Source organism: Mya arenaria, chromosome 16 (assembly GCF_026914265.1).
Source record: "Mya arenaria isolate MELC-2E11 chromosome 16, ASM2691426v1".
NCBI lineage: Eukaryota > Metazoa > Mollusca > Bivalvia > Myida > Myidae > Mya > Mya arenaria.
This window is the reverse complement of record NC_069137.1, coordinates 44,474,769-44,501,608: the sequence shown is the minus strand read 5'-3', so window position 1 is coordinate 44,501,608 and position 26,840 is coordinate 44,474,769. Positions and strand designations below refer to the sequence as shown.

Below are 26,840 nucleotides of genomic sequence, written 5' to 3'. Positions count from 1 at the left end.
ACAATCTCTGTTAATTGATCTTAATCTTATTGTCTAATTGGCTTATCAGATCTCCAATCTGAGTATCCTGTTTTGCAGTTTTGGATGTTTGATTATATAAATGGACCCTAAATAGCCCTGAGCCAATAAACGAATACACAGGAAAATGGCCCCTACTGTGACACCAGTGCAATTAGCAGGAGATGCACAGCAGGGGATTATCATGCTAAACATTCCTTAAACTAGGCCTTTAAAATTGAATTATTCATATAAAAAAAAAGTATAAATAGAACAAGCACACCATTTTAATCATGAAATCATTTTACAAAAAAGTATTAATAGAACAAGAACTCTATTTTAATCATGAAATATATCACCATTGCCAAATGTTCTAATATTTAGGTCACAATAATCGCATTTAAAACATCCGATAGTTTTCGTGACGTTTCAGGAGTATATTGAAATAAGTGAAGGACATCGTGACGTATTCCTAATTGCAAATAATTGTTCATTGCGCGTATGTCATTTATAAAAGCCGATAAGTAAACAGCATTGAATACAGAACTATTTAGGCAGTCACGAACAATGTTATTTCTGGCTTAAAGACTTAACAACGACAATGATAAGTTTATTGCATAAAACATTATACCCTGTTATTAGCATAATATAACATTCAATGTACAATGTATGAAGAAAATACATAAACTCAGTTTTCTGTAGCAATTAAACATATCTGATATAACAAAGTGTGATAATATGTAATATGAAATTGTAAGAAAGTTTTTGGTAGAAAAGCAAAATTGAATCATAAATGCAAAAAAAAAAGATTAACATTATAGCAATGGGAAGAACTCGGCAATTATCCAACTGACATCGATGAATAATACGGCATTGAGAGCTCCTCGGCCATTGTTATCATAAACAAAACATCCGAGGTTGTTTGCGATAAAAAATGGCCGAGTTGTTCCGAATGGAAGCATAATTTAGGGGGTCTATCCCGAAGCTTTCCGAAGAGGGCCGAGTTGGTACATTTTCATATATCTTGAAGCCTAACATTCGGAACTCCTCGGCCATTTTCTATTGCAAACAACCTAGGATGTATATGGACGGTTTACAATGTAAGAAATCTGAACACTTTAACTACGCTGCAAGTTGATTGCGCAGTAATTTCAATTTAGCAGTTAAACTTAATGACTTAACTCTTGGAAATCTTAATTTTGTTTGAAATGATATACTTCACTGGCAATCAATTTAAACTTAAATATACAAATACAAGCAAAAATGCTACATTTAAATAAAAATATGATTTTAAGAAAAAAAAATTAAGAACTACTTCTACTGATGCACCGGCATACATCCGAGGTTGTTTGCCATACAAAATTGCCGAGGAGTTCCGAATGGAAGCATAATTTACTGGCTCTATCCCGAAGTTTTCCGGAGATGGCCGATTTGGTACGATTGACTTTGGAGGTCCAATTATTGTATCAGATGTCCAATTACCGTTGTCGTATTGAGTAATGTTAATAATCTGTTGAGAGAAGTAACGTCATATTGAATTTTAAATTATCATACAAGGTGTCAATTAAGTTCACTTAGTGCGGTTAAAGCACTACAATTTGTTTATAAAGTAAACATTGCCGTAAGGTGGACGATTACAAAACAAATATTTTTGTAAAAATTACAACTTTTGGTTCGGCCTTAAAGGCCTAGTCTAAGGAATGTTTTGCATGATAACCCCCTGCTGTGCATCTCCTGCTAATTGCACTGGTGTCACAGTAAGGGCCAATTTCCTGTGTTTTCGTTTATTGGCTCAGGGCCATTTAGGGTCCTTTTCTATAATAAAACCTTCAAAATTGCACAGCAGGACACTCAGATCGGAGATCGGATAAGAGGGATCAAGGCAAGAAGATTAAGATCAATACACAGAGGTTGTGTATTGTACACATATTTGAAGGGGTGGATGGGGGGAGGAGGGGTCACTCATAGAAGGCTAAAACTAAGCCTTTAAGTTGATATTTAAGTATGATTGTAATTGCAGTTTTGGTAAAAGTGTAAATTAAAGTTACTTTCACAGAAAAATAGTCTTCGAAAATGGCAAAAATGTTAAATATCATGTTTGAGGGATTCTGTCCATATGCGGAACAAATGTTGGTGAGGGTAGTGTTCTTGGTGGAGACGAAATTGTGGGGGGGGGGGGATCTGTCTCTCTCATCCCAGATTTGGTTTAGAATATTCGTAACCGAAATCCCAATGACTTTTAACGCTCAAAATATAGCAAGGCATTTCTAAAGCTAGTAAATTAACGCAAAACGTTTATTATAATTCAAAAACATGTTAAGATTAAGTGCTTTATGCATCCGTTATCTAATTGCTTCCTATTCAACTTCAAGTGCCGGATAGTTTCCTTGCGCATGCGATATACCTTAAAGAGACTATGAAAATGATAGTATGATTTTATTCTCTACCTTTTTGGGGGGTGTCTTTTTCCATCCGTGTCGTAATTTTGGAATCTGAAACCTGGCGCTCTGCAAAACAACGATTTGGGGCGCAGGCTTACGTATAAGATTCAGGGCTTTGAAAAAAGAACAACATGTTTTTTATGCCGGAGTGCATGCATGCAAACATACATGTGCATATCATCGCTCCATATAATATGGGATATGAAAGATATACAGTCAATCCCCGTTAGCTCGAAATCCCAGGGACGGGCGAAAATAACTCGAGCCTCGGAAAATTCGAACCAAGCGGGATTGTTATTCTTCAGATTAAATAAATCGGTCCTTTACACCCACTTCGAGCCAACGTGTTCGGCTGTATGTGGGTGTTACCTCCTCAAATTGCACACCGGATAAATTATAATTTTCTGTCCAGATCCTGTATGACAAATATTTGTGATGAATTTACGAGTGTTCATATCTTTAACAGCTATTTTTGTATGCGTGCTGTAGACTGCATAATTGCGTACACAATACCCCTTTAAAATAACATTCAATTTGAATATCACGTACACAAATTGCGACTAGTTACAGCAAATGGAATTTTCGTACGTGTCTATGGTGGCACATAGGCGCAGCTTTATTTATATTGTGGCCACAACTTAGTTAAGTGTGGCCACAACGTGGTATGCAAGCTAAATTAATCGTTGCTGATGTCACCTCTGTTTCACCGTACGTTCGAGTCCCTGTATTTACGTTCGAGTCCCTTTATTTGCAACCACTTCAAAAACGCAATTTTTGAGTTGAAAGGAATGGCCTGTTATGACAGTGAGATATCAACTGTAGCATTAATATGACACTTGTAGAAGTCAATTTTGTGAGTAAAACAAATGTGTTAAAATTATAGAAGTTATGAGTCAAGTTATTTATTTTCAACGATTAATAAAACAAATATTAATAGGAAATTTCGATTAACGTTTACTGTGAAATCATTTCTATTCTTTGGCATGAAGATGCGTGGTTTTCCGAAAATTTTCATTTTCGTGGGTACTTTATTTCGTTGTTTGATTGTTGTTGTTTTTTCGAAAAAAAAATAATAAAAAGCGTTCGTCCTAAATCGTCTGCATAATCTCCACGCGCTGGGCACTTGATTTCCGTCTTCTACCTCACACGGTTTATGACACTCGCTATAGTGGTACCACATGTATTTTAGTAGGTATGGCCTTGAAGGCATTGTTAAAGGAATGTTTGGCATGACAATCCCCTGCTGTGTACCTCCTGCTCATTGCACTGATGTCACAGTAGGGGCCAATTTCCTCTTTTATCCTGTTTAGGGCCATTTATGGTCCATTTCTATAATAAAATCTCCGATACTACACAACAGGATATTTAGATCAGAGATTTGATAAAACAATTAGGCATTTAGATTAAGATCAATGCACAGACTTTGTGTACAATATACGGTTGGGGGTTGGGGGGATGGGGGCACTTGTAGAAGGATTAAACTAGGCCTTTAAGTTTAAAGGTATTGATGGATGAAATGGCGACAAGGAATTCAATCTGATTAATCTTTGATGAACGCTGATAACATGATATAGCCAGGTGCAGGAGTGAAATGGCCATGTTGGCGTTAATGATCCAGTGAAATAACCATTTGAACGTATACAGTTCAGTGAAGTGACCATCTCGGGGTGTTGGGATTATGTAAGCTTATTTCTATATATGCACTCGAGCCTTGCTGATTCACTATGCTCCAAAAACCTAAAATCACTAAGCTGTGTGAAGTTAGCTAAACATACGACATTGGACATTGGACATTCAAAATCGACTGTTGTGCTGGCACGACATTGGACATTCAAAATCGAATGTTGTGCTGGCACGACATTGGACATTCATTTTTGAATGTCCAATGTCGTGCCAGCACAACAGTCGATTTTGAATGTCCAATGTACAATGTCATATGTTTAGCTAACTTTACACAGCTAAATGAGCAACAATCTTAATGGAGCTCTCGCCGAATTGGCAAGGCCTGAGTGCGAGTATAAATAAGCTTACACACCACCACATTGTCAATTCGGCAAGTGATCCGAAAAGATTGTCAGTGGTTTTAAGTTTAGGAGCAGAATGCACAGATAGAATGTAATCCTGGTTAGAGCTACCCAGGTTATTTACACGTGCACCAGTGTATAGCACTGTCACACGGGGACCCCATTTAACGTCCCTCCCAGAAGACGATTAATATATTTTAGTGGTGCGGCGGAGAATCGAACCTGCGACCCCTGGATTGACAGTCAAGTGTGTAACCACCAGACCACGGATGCGCCACAACACAATATTTGTCTAAAGGTCATTTTTTGCGTTTACCTGACAACATCTCTTTTAACTTTTAACAAATCAGAAAGAACACAACCACGGATTGATGCTTAAATGGGATACCTTAGTTTTAAAATAAATTGTGTGGCGGATCCGTCGTCTAGTGGTAACACACTTGACTATCAGTCCAGGGATTATAGGTTCCACTTAAATACTAATCGTCTTCCGGGAGGGACGTTAGATGGGGGTCCCGTGTAAGAGTGCTTTTCACTGGTGCACATTAAAGAACCAGCGTAGCTCTAACCAGGGTTACATTATGTCATTGCTCTAAGCTCCAAAAACCTAAAATGACTAACAAGCTTTACGGATCACTCGCCGAAAGGGCAAGGCCCGAGTGCGAGTATATATAAGCTTACACACCCGCAATAAAACAAATTGTATTTCTTAGGACCAAAATTTGGTATTAATAGTATGCTGTTGATGATAAATGGCGACACTATCTCCTCCGTGTGTCCGTAAGATGATGTCGATAACATTTTAAATTATCATTTATTTAACATAAGTGTAATACGATTTTACCATTCACAGAATGACGACAATGGTCGTTGACAAACATACTCTGGTCATTTCATACATGACAAAATCTCACTTTTGTAGACTGTGCAATTTGATTTTAAAATGTAGGCGGAGATAGATCGATCATATTTCAAATTTGACGTATAAATTCCCGCTTTGATATCGTACCTTAAATTTTGTATCTTGGATATACCATGATTTTGCGTTTATTTAAACCGCCCATATTTCGTATTAATTAGATCAGCTGTATATCAAACGGTTTGTTTAAATATATTTGAATTCGGATCTGGGTAAATACAGGATGTATACATAAATGGCACGAGATATTGATTTCATGAGGAGTTTACAATTGCATTGCGCTTCTTTTAACAAGGTGTTTACTTTCGCTCAAATATCTACAAAGAGACAAAAAGTGAATCTACATTGTATATGTTTCAATACAGTAGGAATATTAGGATTTACAGTCGAACCATCGTTGGCTCGAACTCCAAGAGACCGGCAAAAATACCTCGAGCATCGGAAAAATCGAGCCAAGCGGGAATGCTTACCTTCAATATATAGAAACGGTATTTTACATCCATTTTGAGCTAACGAGGATTTCAAGCAAAACGAGTTCGAGCAAACGGGGTTCGACTGCATCTCAGAAGACATATATAATATGGAACATTTTATAAATCCGTGTATCGTACGATCGCTTTTTCGAATAAATATATATCTGAGTAATTATACTCTCTTTTTCGAAAATTTGTGTTCAACATTTTCTTTTGTCCACTGAGAAGGCAGTATATCTCAAGTTGTCCAATACAGTTCAACCCCGTTGGCTCGAAGGTCCTAGGGACCGGCGAAAATACCTCGGGCCTCGGAAAATTTGAACCAAGCGGGAATTCTTACCCTTCATTTAAAGAAATGTGTTCTTAACATCTAGTTCGAGCCAACGAGGAATTCGAGCCAAACGAGATCGAGCCAACGGGCTTCGACTGTATATTTATTTCAGTAAATCAACATTCAGCCGTTATTGATTTAAATCAGGTGAAACGATAGATATTAACATTGGCTAACAGTAGACCTCTAAAAGGTTAAAGATTGTTCTTGTTCTTAAGAAAATAAATGGTAATACGACTGTTGTCCGTTGAGGAAAATTGTTTATGTGTTTTTGCAAATAAATATTTCATTTAAATTGTGGCAATCCGTATGTATCAAACTGAAATTCTTCATCAAACGATATTGGTGGTGTTAGTACTTTATACTCCGGGTCCCGGCGTGAGCACATTGAAGGGTCCCAGAGTGACAGTTCATCCATCGCACACCTATCCTGGGCAGACCATCTGGCGGTTAACCCGTACTAGGTGCCTTCACCTCTGCAAGGAACTGATAACTTCTGTACATGCCAGATGCAGTGGTACAGTGCGAATGGTCGTAGAAAGGATTTCATAACCAATCACAACAGAAGTGACCTTGTCCGCCCGGGAATCGAACCCGGGTTGTCCGATTTATTGTCCAACGCTCTACCGATTGAGCTAACCGGGCGGACTCGGGCGGTTATTTGCTCGTACGATTGTTTATAAGATGACCTAACGCCTCCAACATGAATAATGCAACGCCATTGGTCCAGGCCCCAATATCACACAAATGCTTAAAGGCCTAGTTTAAGCCCTCTATAAGTGAAACCCCACCCACCCAAACCGTGTATTTGTACACAACCTCTGTTTATTGATCTTAATCTTATTGCCTTATTGTCTTATCAGATCTCCTATCTGAGTATCCTGCTGTGCAGTTTGGGATGTTTTATTATAGAAATGGACCCTTAATGGCCCTGAGCCAATAAACGAATACACAGGAAACTGGCTATTACTGTGACACCAGTGCAATTAGCAGTAGATGCACAGCAGGGGATTATCATGCCAAACATTCCTTAATCTAGGCCTTTAAAATGACACTCTTATTCAAAATCAATACATACACATAAATTTTGAGTGATACACCCACAACTACTTACTAAATAATGCATTTATGGAAAATATTAATAATTTTTTAAAAGCTGAAAACGCAAAAATATTAAATGATTGGTGAATGCTAAAAGATTTACTGCGATTTACTATGGTCCCATAAGGTAGCAATACCTTGTTTTCTGCACATTTCTTTAAAAAATAAACTCAGTTTCCTTCGTAATCGACATTTGTTCAACCTTTTTGTATTATTAAAACAGTTGTTTTAAATGTGTTAAATCTTAATTTGGAGTAAATGTGCATCTTAAAGTAAAAATTCAGTCGCAATCTCATCTAATTTTACTATTAAAAGCTGCACTCTCACAGATTGAACGTTTTGACTACTTTTTTATGTTTTGTCTTGGAACGAGCCATTGTATACGAAAATGCACGGACACCAGTGATTTAAGACTGCTGACAAAAAATCAGATCGCAGATTCTCATATTTAGTTAAAAAAATGTTTTATGCATTTTTCTTAAACTGTCAGTAACGCTTTTAGACGAATATACGAAATCGTTTGTCAGCATTTTTATATTACTGGTTTGCAGATTTTTACGCAAAAATTTGCTCATTCCAAGACAAAAAATATATAAAAAGTTGTCAAAACGGCAAATCTGTGAGAGTGCAGCTTTAACCTAAAATGTTATGGAAAAACGCATATGTTTTTACTCTTTTTTAATGCGTATGTTCTTTGTTTGACTGGCGGTTAGGTCGACTTTTACTGTCAACGATAACTTGGTACATGTGCAATGAGTTTGTTGTCACGTGACTCTGTGTGGCCGCCCAGCCTTGAACAATATACTTTTAAACAGGATGTTGTTTTAAACATGCCCTCTTTATCCCACCAAAGATTTACCACAATTAATATTATTGTTTTATCATTCCAAAAAGGATGAATAAATGTCGAAAACAATGTTCCTATTGAAGGATACCTATTTTAATTTGAAAGAAATGTGCATAAAACACAGTATTTCGACCATTTGAGACTATAGAAGATCACAGTACATCTTTTAGCATTCACCAATCATTTAATATTTTTGTTTTTTCATCTATTAAATACACGGTTACAATATTATTATCAGTAATTAATATTTTCCAGAAATGCATTATTAAGTAAGTAGTTAAAGGTTCATCAATCAAAATTTATGTTTGTTATATATGTGAATGCATTGATATTGAATAAGAGTGCCACTTTAAATCTGAGGATTCTGGGGTTTTCCCTGTGGTTTCGAATGTTTCATTTTACAGGTTTAATTTTTGCCTAATTTTGAAAATACGAATGGCTTGACAGCACATGATACGACAAAAAACGCAATAATATCTTTGCAGTGCAAATCTCTGTGTCATATTAACCATCAATGCCTGTAGTTGCCGTATTTAAGGTTTATAAGGAGAAAAAACAAACAAATACAAATGTTTGACTTGCATTATTGCATTTCCTTTCAAAGATTCAAGTTTTATTTGCATAGAATGTAGCAGATGAAAAGCAGTAAAAATCTACATCCGGAAGTATGAAAGAAAATACAAATATATCGAATGGCATCATCTTTTTTGTAAATTTAACAAAAGAGAATTTGAGTGCAGTTTCATTTTATGCATTTATTTCTTTCCCTGCGTAAGCAATGAAAAAAGTAATTAAATGGAGAAAAAATGCTTGTTTACGAGACGAAATGTAATGCGATCGTTCACTGAAGCACTGAACAATCTTTCTTTTTATTTTTGAGTAAAAGGATACAATAGGCTTTCATACGTGCGTTTTGATCCGGGAGGTTGAATTCGACTCGAGTGGATTTTTTTTTCATATTCTGATATTCAGAGGCGTTAGTCGAGTGAAATCAAATCTGCAAAAATCCACCAGAGTCGAAAACGACATTCCGGATCAAAACACCCAATACTAATAACCCATTTATTATATTAATTACTGGTTTAATTCACTTTGAATACACACGATTTCATAATGACACTATAATGTCATTTTTATGATTTTTTGTCTATTTTGTCTTATGAAGTCATGTTAACATTGCACAATGATTATTGTTATGCCGTGACGTCAGCAGAGTGAAATACGGTCTTATTGTTCTGCAGTAGAAGTCGGTCTTCCGTCTTTTGCGATATGTATTGCGTGTTGATTTGTAAATGGGTATAATTAAAATAACATTTTATTATAGTTCTTCAGAAAAGCGCGCCAAATTGTATGCCACGTTACGTCACTTTGAAAATGACGGCGTTGAAATAGTGTCTTAGCCATGAGCGCGCTAATTTTTAAACTGAACGTGAGGACGGGTAAATATTTAAAAACAGTGACAAATATCAAACATATGCAAGTATTTTGTTCACTTTTCTCATGACCCAAAACAAAGCGAACGAGTCCCTTTAAAGTGATATGAAAGAACCTATAGATGTCTTGCAGAGATATTTGTAGAAGTATTTGTCAGTCTCATTTTCAAAGCAGTTAAGAGTGTTCAACTAGATTGAACCATATCATTATGTTGTTATATACATGTATCTACAAAGATGGTGACGTGATTGCTCTAAGCCAAAATGTTTGTAGACTCGCAACAGATACACCAGAAATGGTTTCTACCCGAGTTGAGCGAACTGGATTACGATTCTTATAGCATATTCCATCATATAGGCTTACCAGAGGAAAGTACTTCATTCACTCTATTTTATCTATTGGTGAACATGACTGAATCGAATAAAATATTGCCCCGTGACGTCACACTTAATGATCAAGTCTTCTTGCGTTTCAGCGATAAAATCGATAAAAGTCGGTTACTGTTCATGTTTAAAATACGCTCATTGCATGTAAATGATTCAATCGATAAAAGTCGGTAATTGTTCATGTATGAAATAGTCCTACGAGCTTGAAATAAACAAAACTATGCCAGAATCGGTTGGCTCTGATTGGCTTTCTGTTAATGTATGAATTTATCAGCTGTGTGAAGTTAGCTAAACATACGACATTGGACATTGGACATTCAAAATCGAATGTTGTGCTGGCACGACATTGGACATTGGACATTCAAAATCGAATGTTGTGCTGGCACGACATTGGACATTGGACATTCAAAATCGAATGTTGTGCTGGCACGACATTGGACATTGGACATTCAAAATCGAATGTTGTGCTGGCACGACATTGGACATTGGACATTCAAAATCGAATGTTGTGCTGGCACGACATTGGACATTGGACATTCAAAAGTGAAAGTCGTGCTAGCACGACATTGGACATTGGACATTCAAAATCGAATGTTGTGCTGGCACGACATTGGACATTGGACATTCAAAATCGAATGTTGTGCTGGCACGACATTGGACATTGGACATTCAAAAGTTAAAGTCGTGCTAGCACGACATTGGACATTCAAAATCGAATGTTGTGCTGGCACGACATTGGACATTGGACATTCAAAAGTGAAAGTCGTGCTAGCACGACATTGGACATTGGACATTCAAAATCGAATGTTGTGCTGGCACGACATTGGACATTGGACATTCAAAAACGATTGTCGTGCCGGCACGACATTGGACATTGGACATTCATAACAGAATGTTGTGCTGGCACGACATTGGACATTGGACATTCAAAAGTGAAAGTCGTGCTAGCACGACATTGGACATTCAAAATCGAATGTTGTGCTGGCACGACATTGGACATTGGACATTCAAAATCGAATGTCGTGCTGGCACTACATTGGACATTGGACATTCAAAATCGAATGTTGTGCTGGCACGACATTGGACATTGGACATTCAAAATCGAATGTTGTGCTGGCACGACATTGGACATTGGACATTCAAAAGTGAAAGTCGTGCTAGCACGACATTGGACATTGGACATTCAAAATCGAATGTTGTGCTGGCACGACATTGGACATTGGACATTCAAAAGTGAAAGTCGTGCTAGCACGACATTGGACATTGGACATTCAAAATCGAATGTTGTGCTGGCACGACATTGGGCATTGGACATTCAAAAGTGAAAGTCGTGCTAGCACGACATTGGACATTGGACATTCAAAATCGAATGTTGTGCTGGCACGACATTGGGCATTGGACATTCAGAAGTGAAAGTCGTGCTAGCACGACATTGGACATTCAAAATCGAATGTTGTGCTGGCACGACATTGGACATTGGACATTCAAAATCGAATGTCGTGCTGGCACGACATTGGACATTGGACATTCAAAATCGAATGTTGTGCTGGCACGACATTGGACATTGGACATTCAAAATCGAATGTTGTGCTGGCACGACATTGGACATTGGACATTCAAAAGTGAAAGTCGTGCTAGCACGACATTGGACATTGGACATTCAAAATCGAATGTTGTGCTGGCACGACATTGGACATTGGACATTCAAAAGTGAAAGTCGTGCTAGCACGACATTGGACATTGGACATTCAAAATCGAATGTTGTGCTGGCACGACATTGGGCATTGGACATTCAAAAGTGAAAGTCGTGCTAGCACGACATTGGACATTGGACATTCAAAATCGAATGTTGTGCTGGCACGACATTGGACATTGGACATTCAAAAGTGAAAGTCGTGCTAGCACGACATTGAACATTGGACATTCAAAATCGAATGTTGTGCTGGCACGACATTGGACATTGGACATTCAAAAACGATTGTCGTGCCGGCACGACATTGGACATTGGACATTCATAACCGAATGTTGTGCTGGCACGACATTGAACATTGGACATTCAAAAGTGAAAGTCGTGCTAGCACGACATTGGACATAGGACATTCAAAATCGAATGTTGTGCTGGCACGACATTGGACATTGGACATTCAAAATCGAATGTTGTGCTGGCACGACATTGGACATTGGACATTCAAAAGTGAAAGTCGTGCTATCACGACATTGGACATTGGACATTCAAAATCGAATGTTGTGCTGGCACGACATTGGACATTGGACATTCAAAAGTTCCTGGTTGTCATAGATATTCGCGCAGTGATTCAGATTATGTTAATAGTCAAATCGTTCTTTAAATAGTTCTGGATGCAGCAAAGTGAAGGCAATAAAAAAGAGTTCCATACGGGTACTTGTTTATCTTTGCCCGTTGGGAAGATAAGAATTTCACGCATGGACAAATGTTTGAATCTACTTTTCTGAGGTGGCAGAAATATATATATCCGAAATCTTGGACTGGTGATAAGGCTGCAATTCTAATTTGTCCATTCAAATTATTGTGTTAAATAACGACATTCAACTTGGCTTTTATTTTTTTAAATATGGTTTATAATAACGTATATCTGTCTATTCATAGTGACCAAATATTATTTAGACATCCAATGGAAGTGGTAAATATTAAGAGAAAAAATATAATGAAACGACAACCAGTATACAAATAATAATTGTTGGACAAAGGTCATTTTTACTCATTAATTATCTGTCAGGAGTACCCTTTAAAATAATACCAAAATTATATGGGATCCCCATGCATCAAAATATAGCATTATCGCCAATGGTTTATGCATTGACAAGTTTAGCTGTGTGTGTATGTTGCCTTAAGTCACATCCATGTCCGACAATATTATACATTTGAGGTACCTAACACATATTTAACAAAGAAACTTGTATTTGAAAGTCCGCAACATTGTTATTGAGAGTTGTATTAAAACAATCCTTTCGATTGATATACATACATATTTCCATGTAAATGCAGACACATTCATTAATGTAATATAATTATTCTAAAGCTCTGTAGATAAACACATACTGAAGTGCACATTTGTTGGGTTTATATAATTATTTGCGCTTTGTTTCCTTTCAACCCTTTCAACCATTGTCAGTTCTGCCCAAGATGCCATTTCCAATGGCGCTGGTGTCACATTTTACATATATAAATTGTATATTCTGTAAAACCTATAAGAACTTATGTCGTATGTGATGAAGACGTCATTTTGAATTCTTTAATGTCGATGCGATTGATTATAAAACGCTTTGTGTAATTCTGTCGACTTATCAAAAAGGTTTATCGAACACAATTATTTCATATAAACTTTACCAAATGAAGACGACGTAGCATGTTCGACTAACTGAGTCGATAAAAAAACAAGTCGACAGGCAGGAATAGGTTACTTTATCGACTCATTGACAATATTTTTTTGTGTTTACGTAAAACCAGATAAAAAAGATGTACGGACGATTACATTTATACTTGTAGGAATCATCAATGCATGTCTATATTTTCCATATGTCATTATATACTGTGGATATAATTATCTTCACTTCCTTTATAAATGGTACTAGATGTGTAGCAGTGATGTGTAAACAATTAGGCTTATTAAAAATATGCCATTTTGAAAGCATTATCACTGTTTGTCTACATATAATCCACGACTATTCATAAGTATATTCATTTGAATCTTTCTCTGCATATGTGACATCATATATATCTGAATCATGCTTAAGTTTCAAATATTGCGATGGAATCGTCATGACAATGCTCTCTTGGTGTTAATAAATTGTATAATGGTTCATTGCTTTGTGATCTCTGACCCTTTTCAAATAATTTCAAGACAATATCTCAAATAAACAAAAAATCCGAATAATGCATGCAATCAAAATTAATTTAAAGTCGGTAAAAAAAAACATTAATTCATAAAACATGTCATACATTGATTTAAATGTGCTAACTGCTAGCACGACTTTCACTTTTGAATGTCCAATGTCCAATGTCGTGCCAGCACAACATTCGATTTTGAATGTCCAATGTCGTGCCAGCACGACATTCGATTTTGAATGTCCAATGTCCAATGTCTTGCCAGCACGACATTCGATTTTGAATGTCCAATGTCCAATGTCGTGCCAGCACAACATTCGATTTTGAATGTCCAATGTCCAATGTCGTGCTAGCACAACATTCGATTTTGAATGTCCAATGTCCAATGTCGTGCCAGCACAACATTCGATTTTGAATGTCCAATGTCCAATGTCATGCTAGCACGACATTCGATTTTGAATGTCCAATGTCCAATGTCGTGCTAGCACAACATTCGGTTTTGAATGTCCAATGTCCAATGTCGTGCCAGCACAACATTCGGTTATGAATGTCCAATGTCCAATGTCGTGCCAGCACAACATTCGATTTTGAATGTCCAATGTCCAATGTCGTGCTAGCACGACTTTCACTTTTGAATGTCCAATGTCCAATGTCGTATGTTTAGCTAACTTCACACAGCTGAATTTATCTAAACATAACAACTTAAGCTGTCTTCACATTTAAGAAAAAAATATAAGGCGACTATAAATTAATTGCTAATTTCTTCCCTACCTGCTCCCCCTTTTTACATTGCCCCTAAAATTGTATTGACTCAAATAAAAATGCTAAACTTAAGTCTGTATTTGTGTATCGGTCCCCTACATTCCGAGAACGGCCTTTATTTATACTTATGGTGTCAATGTGTAGTATTCCCAGGTAAAGAAGGATACTTGTTACGATCGTGTTCGTGGTTCGTCTAGAAACACATGTATATGGTCTCTGGAGCAATAAGAAAGAGCATGAACACATATTCAACGGTGAAACAGACATCTAAGCAAAATTTCACCCGCCCCATTTAAAAAATGGAGAAAATCTAGTAATTAACTTATATTGGCCTAAGCATACTTATTTTGCTTAACATATTTTGCTCTTTTTTAGACCACAGTAAGCCAGAAAGCGAAACGGAATCGGGCCGATATGCTGTGACTATACACGTGAAGAGTGACGCAGTTTCCATATCCGGATCTGTTGATGACGTCATCACATGTCGAAACGCACCAACCGGAAGTCAACCCGTTCTTAACAGATCAACATCACTTAATCGAACATGGTTAAGTGATATTTCACAGCGAAGTAAAGCAGACTATAATGTGAACAGCTCAAAAGCCACAACATCGGAAAGGAAAATACACCCTAGACATCAGTGTTGTACACAGTTGTGCGATTCAAATTTGTGTTACTATAAATATCACAGTGACGTATTTGGATTCCAGCACGTGACACCACGTGTCAACGGTTTCCAGGTCAAACGCTGTCTTCCTAGATCAAGTCTGCCTGATCTTCTGGACGCTTATTACCTTGAAGAGAAACTTATTCACTCAAAGTCTGTAGACGACTTCTTACACCAGATTGAAGAACTCGAAAGGTACTTTTAAACTCCTCTTATTCGGAACCTTTTCCGATCGAAAACAACCTCGGATGTATGCCGGTATATCAATACAAGTAGTTCGTAAAATGTAAGATAATAGTAATAGCTAATTGAAGAGTTTTAACGTGTATTTTGTATTACTTAGTTAGAATTGATTTTCAGTGAAGTGTATTATTGCATAGATACTTAAGATTCCCAAGATAAAAGCCATAAAATTTAACTGCTAAATAAAAATGACTACGCAAACTACTTGCAGCAATGTGAAATGTAAAGATTTCTGCCTTTGAAAACCGCCCATATACATCCGAGGTTGTTTTCGATAGAATATGGCCGAGGAGCTCCGAATGAGTTGCCCCTTTTCTGTTCTATGGAAATCGTTTGAATACAAAGTCTAGGTCTTGAAGTAACAGTATAGACGCAGTGACTCACAGAGACTTATTTATGGTGCAGATCCCAACAGCTGCCACTGGCTTACTTTTAATAGTTGCCTGTGGCCTCAGCTGGATAAAATAAGTCTTGATCCTGAAAATGAAAAAAAATTACAACATTTGTTTGCTGCTTATCACGTCATGGGACACATTACAACTGTTTATCATGATTTGTTGACGATATTTTAACATATTTCTATAAAATCTAAAAATCCACTAGGGTTATATAATTGCTGTTGGGATCTGCATCATACATTCCAGTCTCTGTACTGTGACTCAATACCAAGGGCTTAGTGCAAAATAAATTAATAACTACGTTTAAGCGAGAAGAGATTCTAATTCTTTATCGATTAAAATAAATGTATAACATTTTGAAACACATGAAATCCAAATAATCTTACATCAAACTAGCATCGTCGGCGACTTGTTACACTTAACAAAACGAAGCAAAGCGTAGAAGTGTATCGGGTGTATCCGACCATGATCAAATAAGGTGACACCAGTTTATGTGTTAACATTTCGTAAAAGTACCTGTTATCATACATCAGTACATATACTTTGTCCCACATCGTTACAGCATCTACTTTATTGATTCTGAAATGTATTTTGATGTGGGGTCTGTCTGCAAAGTCTGATTGTTATGGATCTGTTAGTCGTAAGGCGTAAAAGTAATAGTTGTTTTACCCACTAGCCCGCCCGAACCTACTTTAACCTCCCGACCCTGCACTCTCTTTTTGTTGTGTGGATGTCTTTGTAATTTCCTAAAATATGACTATTTAAAATATTTAACAATAGTGATATATCCTGGTAGAGGTCAGTTTGTTACAAAAATGAAAGAAAATAAGAGTCTAGCGCTAGCGCGCTTCATGGAATTTGCTCGTCTGCCCTACTGCGTTCATATAGGTTATGCACCAGTCAATTGTAACCACGCCCCCAGGTCCTGGGGTATACCGGGAATAGGGGATAGCGGGCGAAATGGGCCGTGTTCTTACCTTCAGGTTGCCCCGCAGTGTCTTGTGAATGCGGTGGTTTTGTTTTCGCGCCGAAAATATCGGGGAATTGGCCTAACCAAAGATGTCCCCGGGTACGGGGGCATTTGGTGGGGATTTTATCAGCAGTGTGTCCTAGCAGGGCGGGGATTTTACTCATAATTGGCTGGACCGAAGGTGAAAGTCCCCGCTAATCCATGGACCTGGAGAGGGGATAGGTTACAGTTGACTGGTGCATCAAATGAAAGAAAACATGCCATCAATTATTAATATGAACAAAGGAGCCTCACCGATTTTCGGGCCTGTTTGAAGTACTCGCGTTAATCTTCGCTGTTGTTATTTGGTTTTACACATTTCAGCATATCCATACATCTAGTCTAACATATTTGTTTTTGTTTTCTTTATAAGGACAAGCTCTTCATCAGCACGAAAATGTAACGTGGAACCATTCCGGCAGTTTTCTCCAATAAAACCAATCACTGACAAAACTACCAGAAACAATAAAACCGGAACCGGAAGTATGTCGGAAGACCACGTGACAGGTTCCTTAAACCCGGCTTACGTTCCGGATACAGACGAGGAAACAGTGCGCCAAGATGGTGATAACAAAAGACATACCTATGTTGTTCCTGACAGCGGCAACAAGGATGAAACTGTTGTTGATATACCAAAAGAAGGAAATGGTGAGATTTTGTTTTAAATTTATTTTTCAACGGATCCGGAGGGTACACACCCGTCGCCCCCCCCCCCCCCAAAAAAAAAAAAATCGGCCAAGTTTACAATTCATTTCGATAAAGGAGAACAATAATAATTAAATACGCCCAAAATGCACCATTTCTGATTAGAAATGTGTAAACCGCCCCCCCCCCCCCCCCTCTTCACCCTCGCCGACAAACATTTTAAACCAAATCAATTTCGATTCCGATAAAGGGGCGCAGGTCAAAATATTACGCCCCTACATCACTCTAACGTCAAGTCATGTGAAACCGGAATAGTAGAAGTTAACCCAATTTGGCTCACTCTAGTTATCGAGCATGGGACGTTTTGGTAAAGAGCATGTCGGCTTTCCGAAATCGTAAGACCTCGGCCATCATTCAACAGATATGACCTCGGAAATTATACGGTTTTTTAACATTTGTCCGTCATGGCGGCGCCCATCTTGAAAACGTGTTGTATGTGTTTTCAACCGTCCGTCTCTCTTGTAAAATGAACACATGGCATCAAGCTGTTTTTCTTTAAATTAAGACACAAATCAAAATGATTCTATTTAGTAAATTGTTGACGTCATCGAATTGGTCTATTTAGCGTAATCGCCGGCATATTTACGAGGTATATTCCGAAGATTGCCGGAGATTGCCGAGTTGATGCGGTCGGGCTTTTCAGCATGCCTACCTGACAGCAAGATTTTTTTTTTCAAATTTCTGCATCAACGTCCATTTGTCATACCTTTTTTAATATGGTATCAGCTATAATCTTCTTGGGGTATACTTACGAGTATATCCCGAAGTTTGCCGGAAATTGCCGAGTTGTTACGATTGTGCTTTTCAGTTCGGTTACAAGAGAGGCGGATTCTAGTTTTATTTTTCTACATCATCGTCCCTATTATTTAATTTCATACTTCATTTTAAATATAGTATCGGCTAAGACCCCGGTGTACAGTGATCGCTCGAGTTGACAAGAAACACCCAAGGAATACAATATTCATTTAATATTACATTATTTAAGATGCACTCTTACTCCCAAATAAGAACAGAACAGAACAGAACAGGACAGACAGTTTATTTGACTTATACATAATAAGCAGTAAACAGAATCACGATTAATACAATTGTTTTAATTTACCAAAAAATGATAAATAAATACCGAAAACATTGGTTCTTATGAAGGATACCGTGTTTGATATGAAAGAAAGGTTCATAAAAACGGTAATTTTTCCTTATGAGACGACAGTAAATCATTTAGCGCCCACCATTCATTTAATATTTGTGTGTTTTCAACTATTAAATTCACGGTTAAAATATTTTTATCAGTAATTGATATTTCCCATAAATGCATTATTTTATAATTTGTTAAAGGTATATCAATCAAATTTTATGTTTGTATACATGTATATGCATTGTTTTTTTTAAATACGAGTATCACTTTAAATGTAAGCAGGCCAGACAGGGACGGTTGGTGATATTCTCCGGAAGAGCCCCGCACAGGCCAGAGACATTGCAATATCCATCACAGACCACAGTACAGAACAACACAAGGTTGGTTATTTGAAGAAGAAATTGAAGACTAATTGACATTAAAACTTGTTCACCTGGGATAACGCTTATTTTGTATCAATTGACGTTTTCTTTGCTGCATAAGTATTTTTCGATAATGAAATATGACGTTTAGCAATGAACCAATTTCATATGACCAAGTCGTAAACACTGTTTAGTCGAACCCAGTTGGCTCGAACTCGCTTGGCTCGATTTCCCTGTTGGTTCGAATATGATGCCATGGACCGATTCCTATATACTGAAGGCAGTCATACCCGCTTGGCTCGAATTTCCCGCAGCTCGAAGTTATTTTGCCGGTCCCTAGGATATCGAGCCAATGGGGCTCAACTGTACATTGTCTACATCTAGGTCACTCTTATTTTGTAATACGTTTGAATTTCTGCATGGTATATATGTTTTGATATTGGAATCTAAGAACCAATTTGGTATGACCTCGACTTAAACACTGTACAGTTGAACCTCTTTTGCTCGAACTCCCAGATACCGACAGAAATACCTCGAGCGTCGGGGAATTCGAGTCAAGCGGGAATGATTACCTTTCTGTTAAAAGAAATCGTTTCTTTACATCCAGTACGAGCCAACGATGTAATTGAGCCAAGCAAGTTCGAGCAAACGGAGTTCAACTGAATAAGCGGTTCTGTTTTATGCTATTTTTGGTAGTTTTTGATAAATAAAAATACTGACTAAAATTATTTATATCGGGCGCAAAAAATGTCCATGTATCATGACGTGAAGGTTTTCTCCGTGATAAGACACTCTCGTGCTTATGTGTGATGAAATGATTAACTATTCATACAATAGAATTAAAATATGGCGTAATCGGAAAATATGACGGAATCGGGTTATATCACGTCACAAGATTATATGACGTAATTTGAAATTGTTCTTGTAGTTTCTTGTTACTGAAAATAAAATGGTGGCGTATATAAAGCTGAGAACGAATTTAAATGGGTTTTTCATTCACGTAACAACATAAACGTCATTTATACTTTGATTTTTTTATGATAAATAAGGCCGTTAATATGTTCAAACATGAATTCATCGTTTTGTTGTTTAGGTTAAAATAGTGTCTTACCTTTTATGTACTTTTATCTAGATGGACCCAAATAACAAGGAAAATGACAATACTACGTCGTCCAATGACAATAAACAGTCATCCAATGGCGACGCGCAAAAGAAGCCACTTCAACTGAGGCAGTCTGTAGCAGCAAGTCTACGGAAACGTGAACAGGCGCCAGACCTTGACGAAAAGTAAGGCGAATCTTCCTCTACTAAAACGAGAAACCAATAATATAAACATAATAACCCGTCAAGAAACCACAATCAAGTCATGTACTGTGCCAATAAGTCACGTCGCCGTCAGGTCCTCTATCGTGAAAAGTCAACTCAGATATCGTGCAAATAAATCAATCAAGGCCTGTATCGTGCCAATAAGTCATTTCACAGACAGGTCTTGTACGGTATCAATAGGTCCTGTCAGACTCAAGTTCTGTACCGTGTCATGTCCCAGTCCGTTACACCCCTGCTTCATGTACATAAGTATTGTCATGTCAATTTTCGTATTGTGTATTAATGACATGCCACGTCAAGTCCAGTTACGTGCATTTATGACATGTCACGTCAAGTCCAGTTACGTGCATTTATGACATGTCACGTCAAGTCCTGTTCCGTGCATTTATGACATGTCACGTCAAGTCCTGTTCCGTGCATTTATGACATGTCACGTCAAGTCCTGTTCCGTGCATTTATGACATGTCACGTCAAGTCCAGTTACGTGCATTTATGACATGTCACGTCAAGACCTGTTCCGGCATTTATGACATGGCACGTCAAGTCCAGTTCCGTGCATTTATGAGATGTCACGTTAAGTCCTGTTCCGTGCATTTATGAGATGTCACGTCAAGTCCTGTTCCGTGCATTTATGACACGTCACGTCAAGTCCTGTTCCTTGCATTCATGACATGTCACGTCAAGTCCTGTTACGTGCATTTATGACATGTCACGTCAAGTCCAGTTACGTGCATTAATGACACGTCACGTCAAGTCCAGTTACGTGCATTTATGACATGTCACGTCAAGTCCAGTTACGTGCATTTATGACATGTCACGTCAAGTCCTGTAACGTGCATTTATGACATGTCACGTCAAGTCCTGTTCCGTGCATTTATGACATGTCACGTCAAGTCCAGTTACGTGCATTTATGACATGTCACGTCAAGTCCAGTTACGTGCATTTATGACACGTCACGTCAAGTCCTGTTTCGTGTATTTATGTTACATCACGTCCAGTCCTGCTTTGTGTACATACGTCTTGTCATGTCAAGTCCTGTAGTATACAAACAAGTCATGCTACAGTCAAGTTTTGTATTTGCAAATAATTTTACAGGCAGTAAAGTTCATCAGCCAAGGCATTTACCTCGTAAAAAGTAATATCAAGTCATATCACAGTCAAGTCATATATCCTATAAAAGTGTCATGTCCAGTTTAATGTACATATGTCATCCCAAATTCAAGTCATGTTTGTTTAAAAAAGTAAAGTCACAAACAAGTCTTGTATCGAATAGATAAGTCATTACACAGTCAAGGCATGTTTCTGATAAATAAGTCATAGCACAGTCAAGTCATGTTTCCTGTAAAAAAAATCACAGTCGCCAAGTCCTGTATCGTATAAAAGATGTTGATATAGTCAAGTTCTATACAGTTTAAATAAGTCATGTCTCAGTCAAGTCTTGTAACAGATAAATAAGGCATGTCTCAGTCAAGTCTTATATCAAATAAATAAGGCATGTCTCAGTCAAGTCTTATATCAAATAAATAAGGCATGTCCCAGTCAAGTCTTATATCAAATAAATAAGGCATGTCTCAGTCAAGTCTTATATCAAATAAATAAGGCATGTCTCAGTCAAGTATTGTAACAAATAAATAAGTCATGTCTCAGTCAAGTCTTGTAACAGATAAATAAGTCATGTCTCAGTCAAGTCTTATATCAAATAAATAAGGCATGTCTCAGTCAGGTCTTATATCAAATAAATAAGGCATGTCTCAGTCAGGTCTTAGATCAAATAAATAAGGCATGTCTCAGTCAAGTCTTAGATCAAATAAATAAGGCATGTCTCAGTCAAGTCTTAGATCAAATAAATAAGGCATGTCTCAGTCAAGTCTTAGATCAAATAAATAAGGCATGTCTCAGTCAAGTCTTAGATCAAATAAATAAGGCATGTCTCAGTCAAGTCTTAGATCAAATAAATAAGGCATGTCTCAGTCAAGTCTTAGATCAAATAAATAAGGCATGTCTCAGTCAAGTCTTATATCAAATAAATAAGGCATGTCTCAGTCAAGTCTTATATCAAATAAATAAGGCATGTCTCAGTCAAGTCTTATATCAAATAAATAAGCCATGTCTCAGTCAGGTCTTATATCAAATAAATAAGCCATGTCGCAGTCAAGTCTTATATCAAATAAATAAGCCATGTCGCAGTCAGGTCTTATATCAAATAAATAAGCCATGTCGCAGTCAAGTCTTATATCAAATAAATAAGCCATGTCGCAGTCTATCCATTTACCAAATTAAAGTCTCTTGCCTCAGTCATGAGAAGTTCTTTTTTTAACAAGAGATATCCATACTACCACCATATGCTAGTGTTTACAAGGCAAACAACCTTTACTTTAAAGCTAGTTCCATATCATGTCGAAATTATCCTGAATAGTATGTTTTAACCTACACGTTTTTAGACGTTTATGATCTTTTAACAGCTATTTACGTAATACGTTACGTTATTCTGAGCAACAAATCAAAGGTCGGAATCTCCTTTATATGAAGATGGGACCACCGTCGTACGTATATATGTATATGGGTACATTTGTATAGATATACAGTCGAACTCCGTTGGCTCGACACCGTTTGGCTCGAATTCCTCGCTGACTCGAGCTGGATGTAAAGGACCGATTTATTTATACTGGAGGTATGCATTCCCGCTTGGCTCGATATTTCCCGAGGCTCGAGATATTTTTGCCTGTCCCTGGGAGTTCGAGCCAACGAGGTTTGACTGTACAGTCGAACGCCGTTGGCTCGAACTCCAAGGGACCGGCGGAAATACTTCGAGCGTCAGAAAAATCAAGCAAAGCGGGATTGTAAGCCTTCAGTATAAAGAAATAAGTAATCAAGTTCGAGCAAACGAGGCATTCGAGCCAAGCCAATTCGAGCCAAAGGGATTCGACTGTATAAACATATTTACAGGTGCACTTTGGTATTTGTTCACGACCTTTAGACTAAATGACCACTGATAACAAAATGTATGCACAACTAACAACCTGGAGATGGATTTGGTAAGAGAATTGGGGGATTGGTGGGTGAAAGGCGTTGGGGGTTATGGCGGGCAGAACGGGGGATGGGTCGGGTTTGGTGTTCGGAAGGGGAGATTTCAAAAATGGGTAAACTATAAAACAGTACATAACAGTGTATAACAAAAGAAAATGTTCACTTAAATTTTATTTCAGATTTGTATTTACGATAATTACAAACTTAAATAGTTTTTGAATGCAAATGTACATTCGGTGTTTTTTTCGGCCCTTTTTGGAGCGAAATTCAGCTCAATTCCGCTCCTGAAAAAGAATGTATTTTACCCCTACACATGTAAAAAAATCCCCTTTAAAAAAGAAGGAACATCGGCCCTACTTTGCAAATGTATTGATTCAGTTCCATTCATAAAAATGTCGATAGAGTTGTGGAATAAAAGGTTTGAAAACAAGATGAACAGTATTTCCCCCTTTTTACCAAAACGACGCTAATTTTCCCCTATTAAAGCTGCACTCTCACAGATTTACCATTTTTACAACTTTTTTTATTTTTTGTCTTGGAAAGTGCAAATTTTTGCGTAAATATCTGCAAACCAATGATAAAAGACTGCTGACAAAAAAATCAGATCGTAGATTTTCATATTTCAGTTCGAAAATTAATGTTTTATGGCTTAAACCGTTACGAACGGTTTAAGAAAAATGCATAAAACATTAATGTCTTATATCACTGGTTTTTAAGGGTTTTCGCAAAAATTGGCTCGTTCCAAGACAAAAAATAAAAAAACCATGTCAAAACTTTCAATCTGTGAGAGTGCAGCTTTAAAGGACTCCGCCACTATTCTCTTAAAAATGGAAACAAACAACAATGACATTACAGTTTGTTCATGTAATAACTTTACATGTCAATAATTCGAAGAGGAAAACGTTAATGTATTAGATATACAATTCCTGGAATTTTTTATTACAGTTTATAACATAACTTAGGAAGCAGGAGTGATATAATCCTATGCAATAATTTTCATACATAACTAGTGTAATAACTATGCAAATTAGGTATCCGCATCACTGAAAAATATGTATTCATACGCGCTGTAAAATGGTAAACAAACACCACAAACGATGTTTCGTGTCAACAAACTCAACCTCACGATGAAACGAACGGTAGAGGTGGCTTTCCTAATCCAAACAAACGACTCCCTGCATGATCACAGCGCCAGAAAAGTCCTCGTTCCAGAAATTGAATGAATGACACCGATTTTTTCTGCAAACATCGCGAGACTAGAACATTCCATATATAAACAACCATAGCCACATAAATACAAATCAACACAAGGAAATATCCAAAGTTTTTTGCATTATCTGGTTCGCAGAAACAATAGTGTCATCCATTCAATTAACGTTGTGTGCTAAAGGCATTTACCAAAATATTCGTCAAAAATTGCTTGGCGGACAAACTATATAAAATGACGTCATACAGGAAATTACGTCATATCATAAAAGTACTTTCCACAGATACGAACAGTATCGTAATGTATGGTAATTTTTTGTTTAAATGATTGCTATTTAAAGAGGTACAGACACACTGAAAGTTGAACTATCAGATTCCGATCTGGTACCCCAGCGGACTTCGAGTATACCACGTGGGTATTTCGACACCAAGAAACCAATAACGTAAGCTTTGGGCTTTGTTATTCGTCTATCATCTTTCTGCGTATTGTTTTTTGATATCCAAAAGATAATTTTGTAATTGGCCAGTTTCCTTGTTCCAAAAAAATATTAAGATGTATATGCAGGAAATCGTCTCTAAAGTAATAACAGAATTGGCACGCAGACTCTTATTTAAACGAAATTGTTTCGTCGTATTTGCCGTAATTTTTCCTATTTATTGCTTCTTCGAACATTGTCTAGTGTTGGTCGAAAGTGAAACTGGCCAATGATAAGTTGAGGTTGAACTGCTTTTTACTGCTTATTAAGCTTTTTCGGTTTTTGAATTTTAAATTACAAAACATAAGCCATGATTTTGAAGGAGTGAAAGTATAATTCTATAACCTAAAAAGATATCATGTGTGCGTTTTTTTCTGTAAAAATGACAATTTTTGACCAAGTTTAGTCTGAATCGTTATGTTATTACAATGTTGCTATAGAAACGTTTCATTAACTACAGTCGAACCCCGATGGCTCGAACTCGCTTGGCTCGAATTCATCGTTGGCTCGAACTGGATGTAAAGGACCGATTTCTTTATACTGTGGGTCAGCATTTCCGCTTGGCTCGAATATTTCGAGGCTCGAAGTATTTTCACCGGTCCCAGAAAGTTCGAGCCAACGGGGTTCGACTGTTTATAGTTTTTACACCGTTCGTGGCTTATGGCTTATGGTTTTATTGAGCAAAAGAAGAATATACGTTTGCTTTGAACTTTCCTTTAATTTAACTCGAGCATATTTTAATTGTCTTGCTTGTTTCTCTTGACGTAAGATCTCGGCTTACATTCTTAGATACAATCTCTAGGTATTTTAACTATTTTTGGAGTTCAACGGAACATAATTTACTTGAATGATGAACTCATGATCAATCTTAATTTTCTTTTCTAGCTTATAAGGACAAAGAGCTTGGTGCCAGTTTATCTGTAGTTTGAAATGATGTTTTTTGAAGTTTGTTTGCCTTTTACTGTTAGGTAAAAGAATTGGTTTGGTTAGGGTTACATCCTTTTCAAAAACAGGTAGGGTAGGTAGGCTTTATTTATTTTTTTATTATAAGGCTTTTTGTAACGTTATTCTACGATTAAGCTAAAGTAATGCTATGTTAAAATCTTGAAAGGTTTTTATCGAAATATTTAAACATTAAAACACACACTTATTTTTTTTATTTATCTATTTGGTGTTTTTTTGTTACCAAATTACTATAAAAACGGAAAGGCCGGCGCTATTTCGTAGGTAGGGTCGGGTTATCCGAGCCAAATGCATTTTTTGGTCTTATGATTGTGATGTTGCTGTTTTTCCTGTTTTATCACGTTTGAGGGTCTATCTGTTGCGAAATATGGGGTATCGTAAACACTATAGAAACATGAAAATGAATTTATTAAAGCGCTTTTTTGTTAAACGAGTGGGAAGGTTTGAAGTGAAAAACGCTTAAGAAGCGTACAAAAAAGATGTTGTTTAAAAACGTAAAATGTTTACTAATGGAAACTTGGGAAAATTGTCAGCTCCGCTCCAAGAAAACCGCGTGTTTTTTACAGTTGATTGACGATGCAAATAATCTATGAAACGACCTGAAACGAAATTGCAAATTCTAGTCAGGGCAGAGTTTGAATGTCACTCTGGTAACGTACTGTTGCAAGGTGTGTGCGCTTTGATTGAGAGCTAACAACATAAGCAACTTGCCCCGCCCCTTATCCGTACTAACAATGGTATT

The 26,840-nt window shown here is 37.2% G+C and overlaps 1 protein-coding gene across 3 annotated transcripts in view; it reads left to right on the top strand.

Annotated features, from left to right (window-relative positions):
• The window catches only part of LOC128221316 (NADPH oxidase 5-like), a 69,267-nt gene that overhangs the window by 8,676 nt on the left and 33,751 nt on the right, over nt 1–26,840 (top strand). Inside the window, exons 2-7 of one of the 3 annotated variants that reach the window (XM_052929856.1) lie at nt 14,956–15,442; nt 17,271–17,545; nt 19,020–19,117; nt 20,232–20,386; nt 22,889–22,969; nt 25,001–25,102. In XM_052929856.1, the coding sequence (XP_052785816.1) occupies nt 17,383–17,545; nt 19,020–19,117; nt 20,232–20,386; nt 22,889–22,969; nt 25,001–25,102 (599 nt within the window). In that variant the 5' untranslated portion in view covers nt 14,956–15,442; nt 17,271–17,382. The remainder of the gene's footprint in view (nt 1–14,955; nt 15,443–17,270; nt 17,546–19,019; nt 19,118–20,231; nt 20,387–22,888; nt 22,970–25,000; nt 25,103–26,840) is intronic. The other 2 variants (XM_052929857.1, XM_052929858.1) reach the window with 2 other exon arrangements.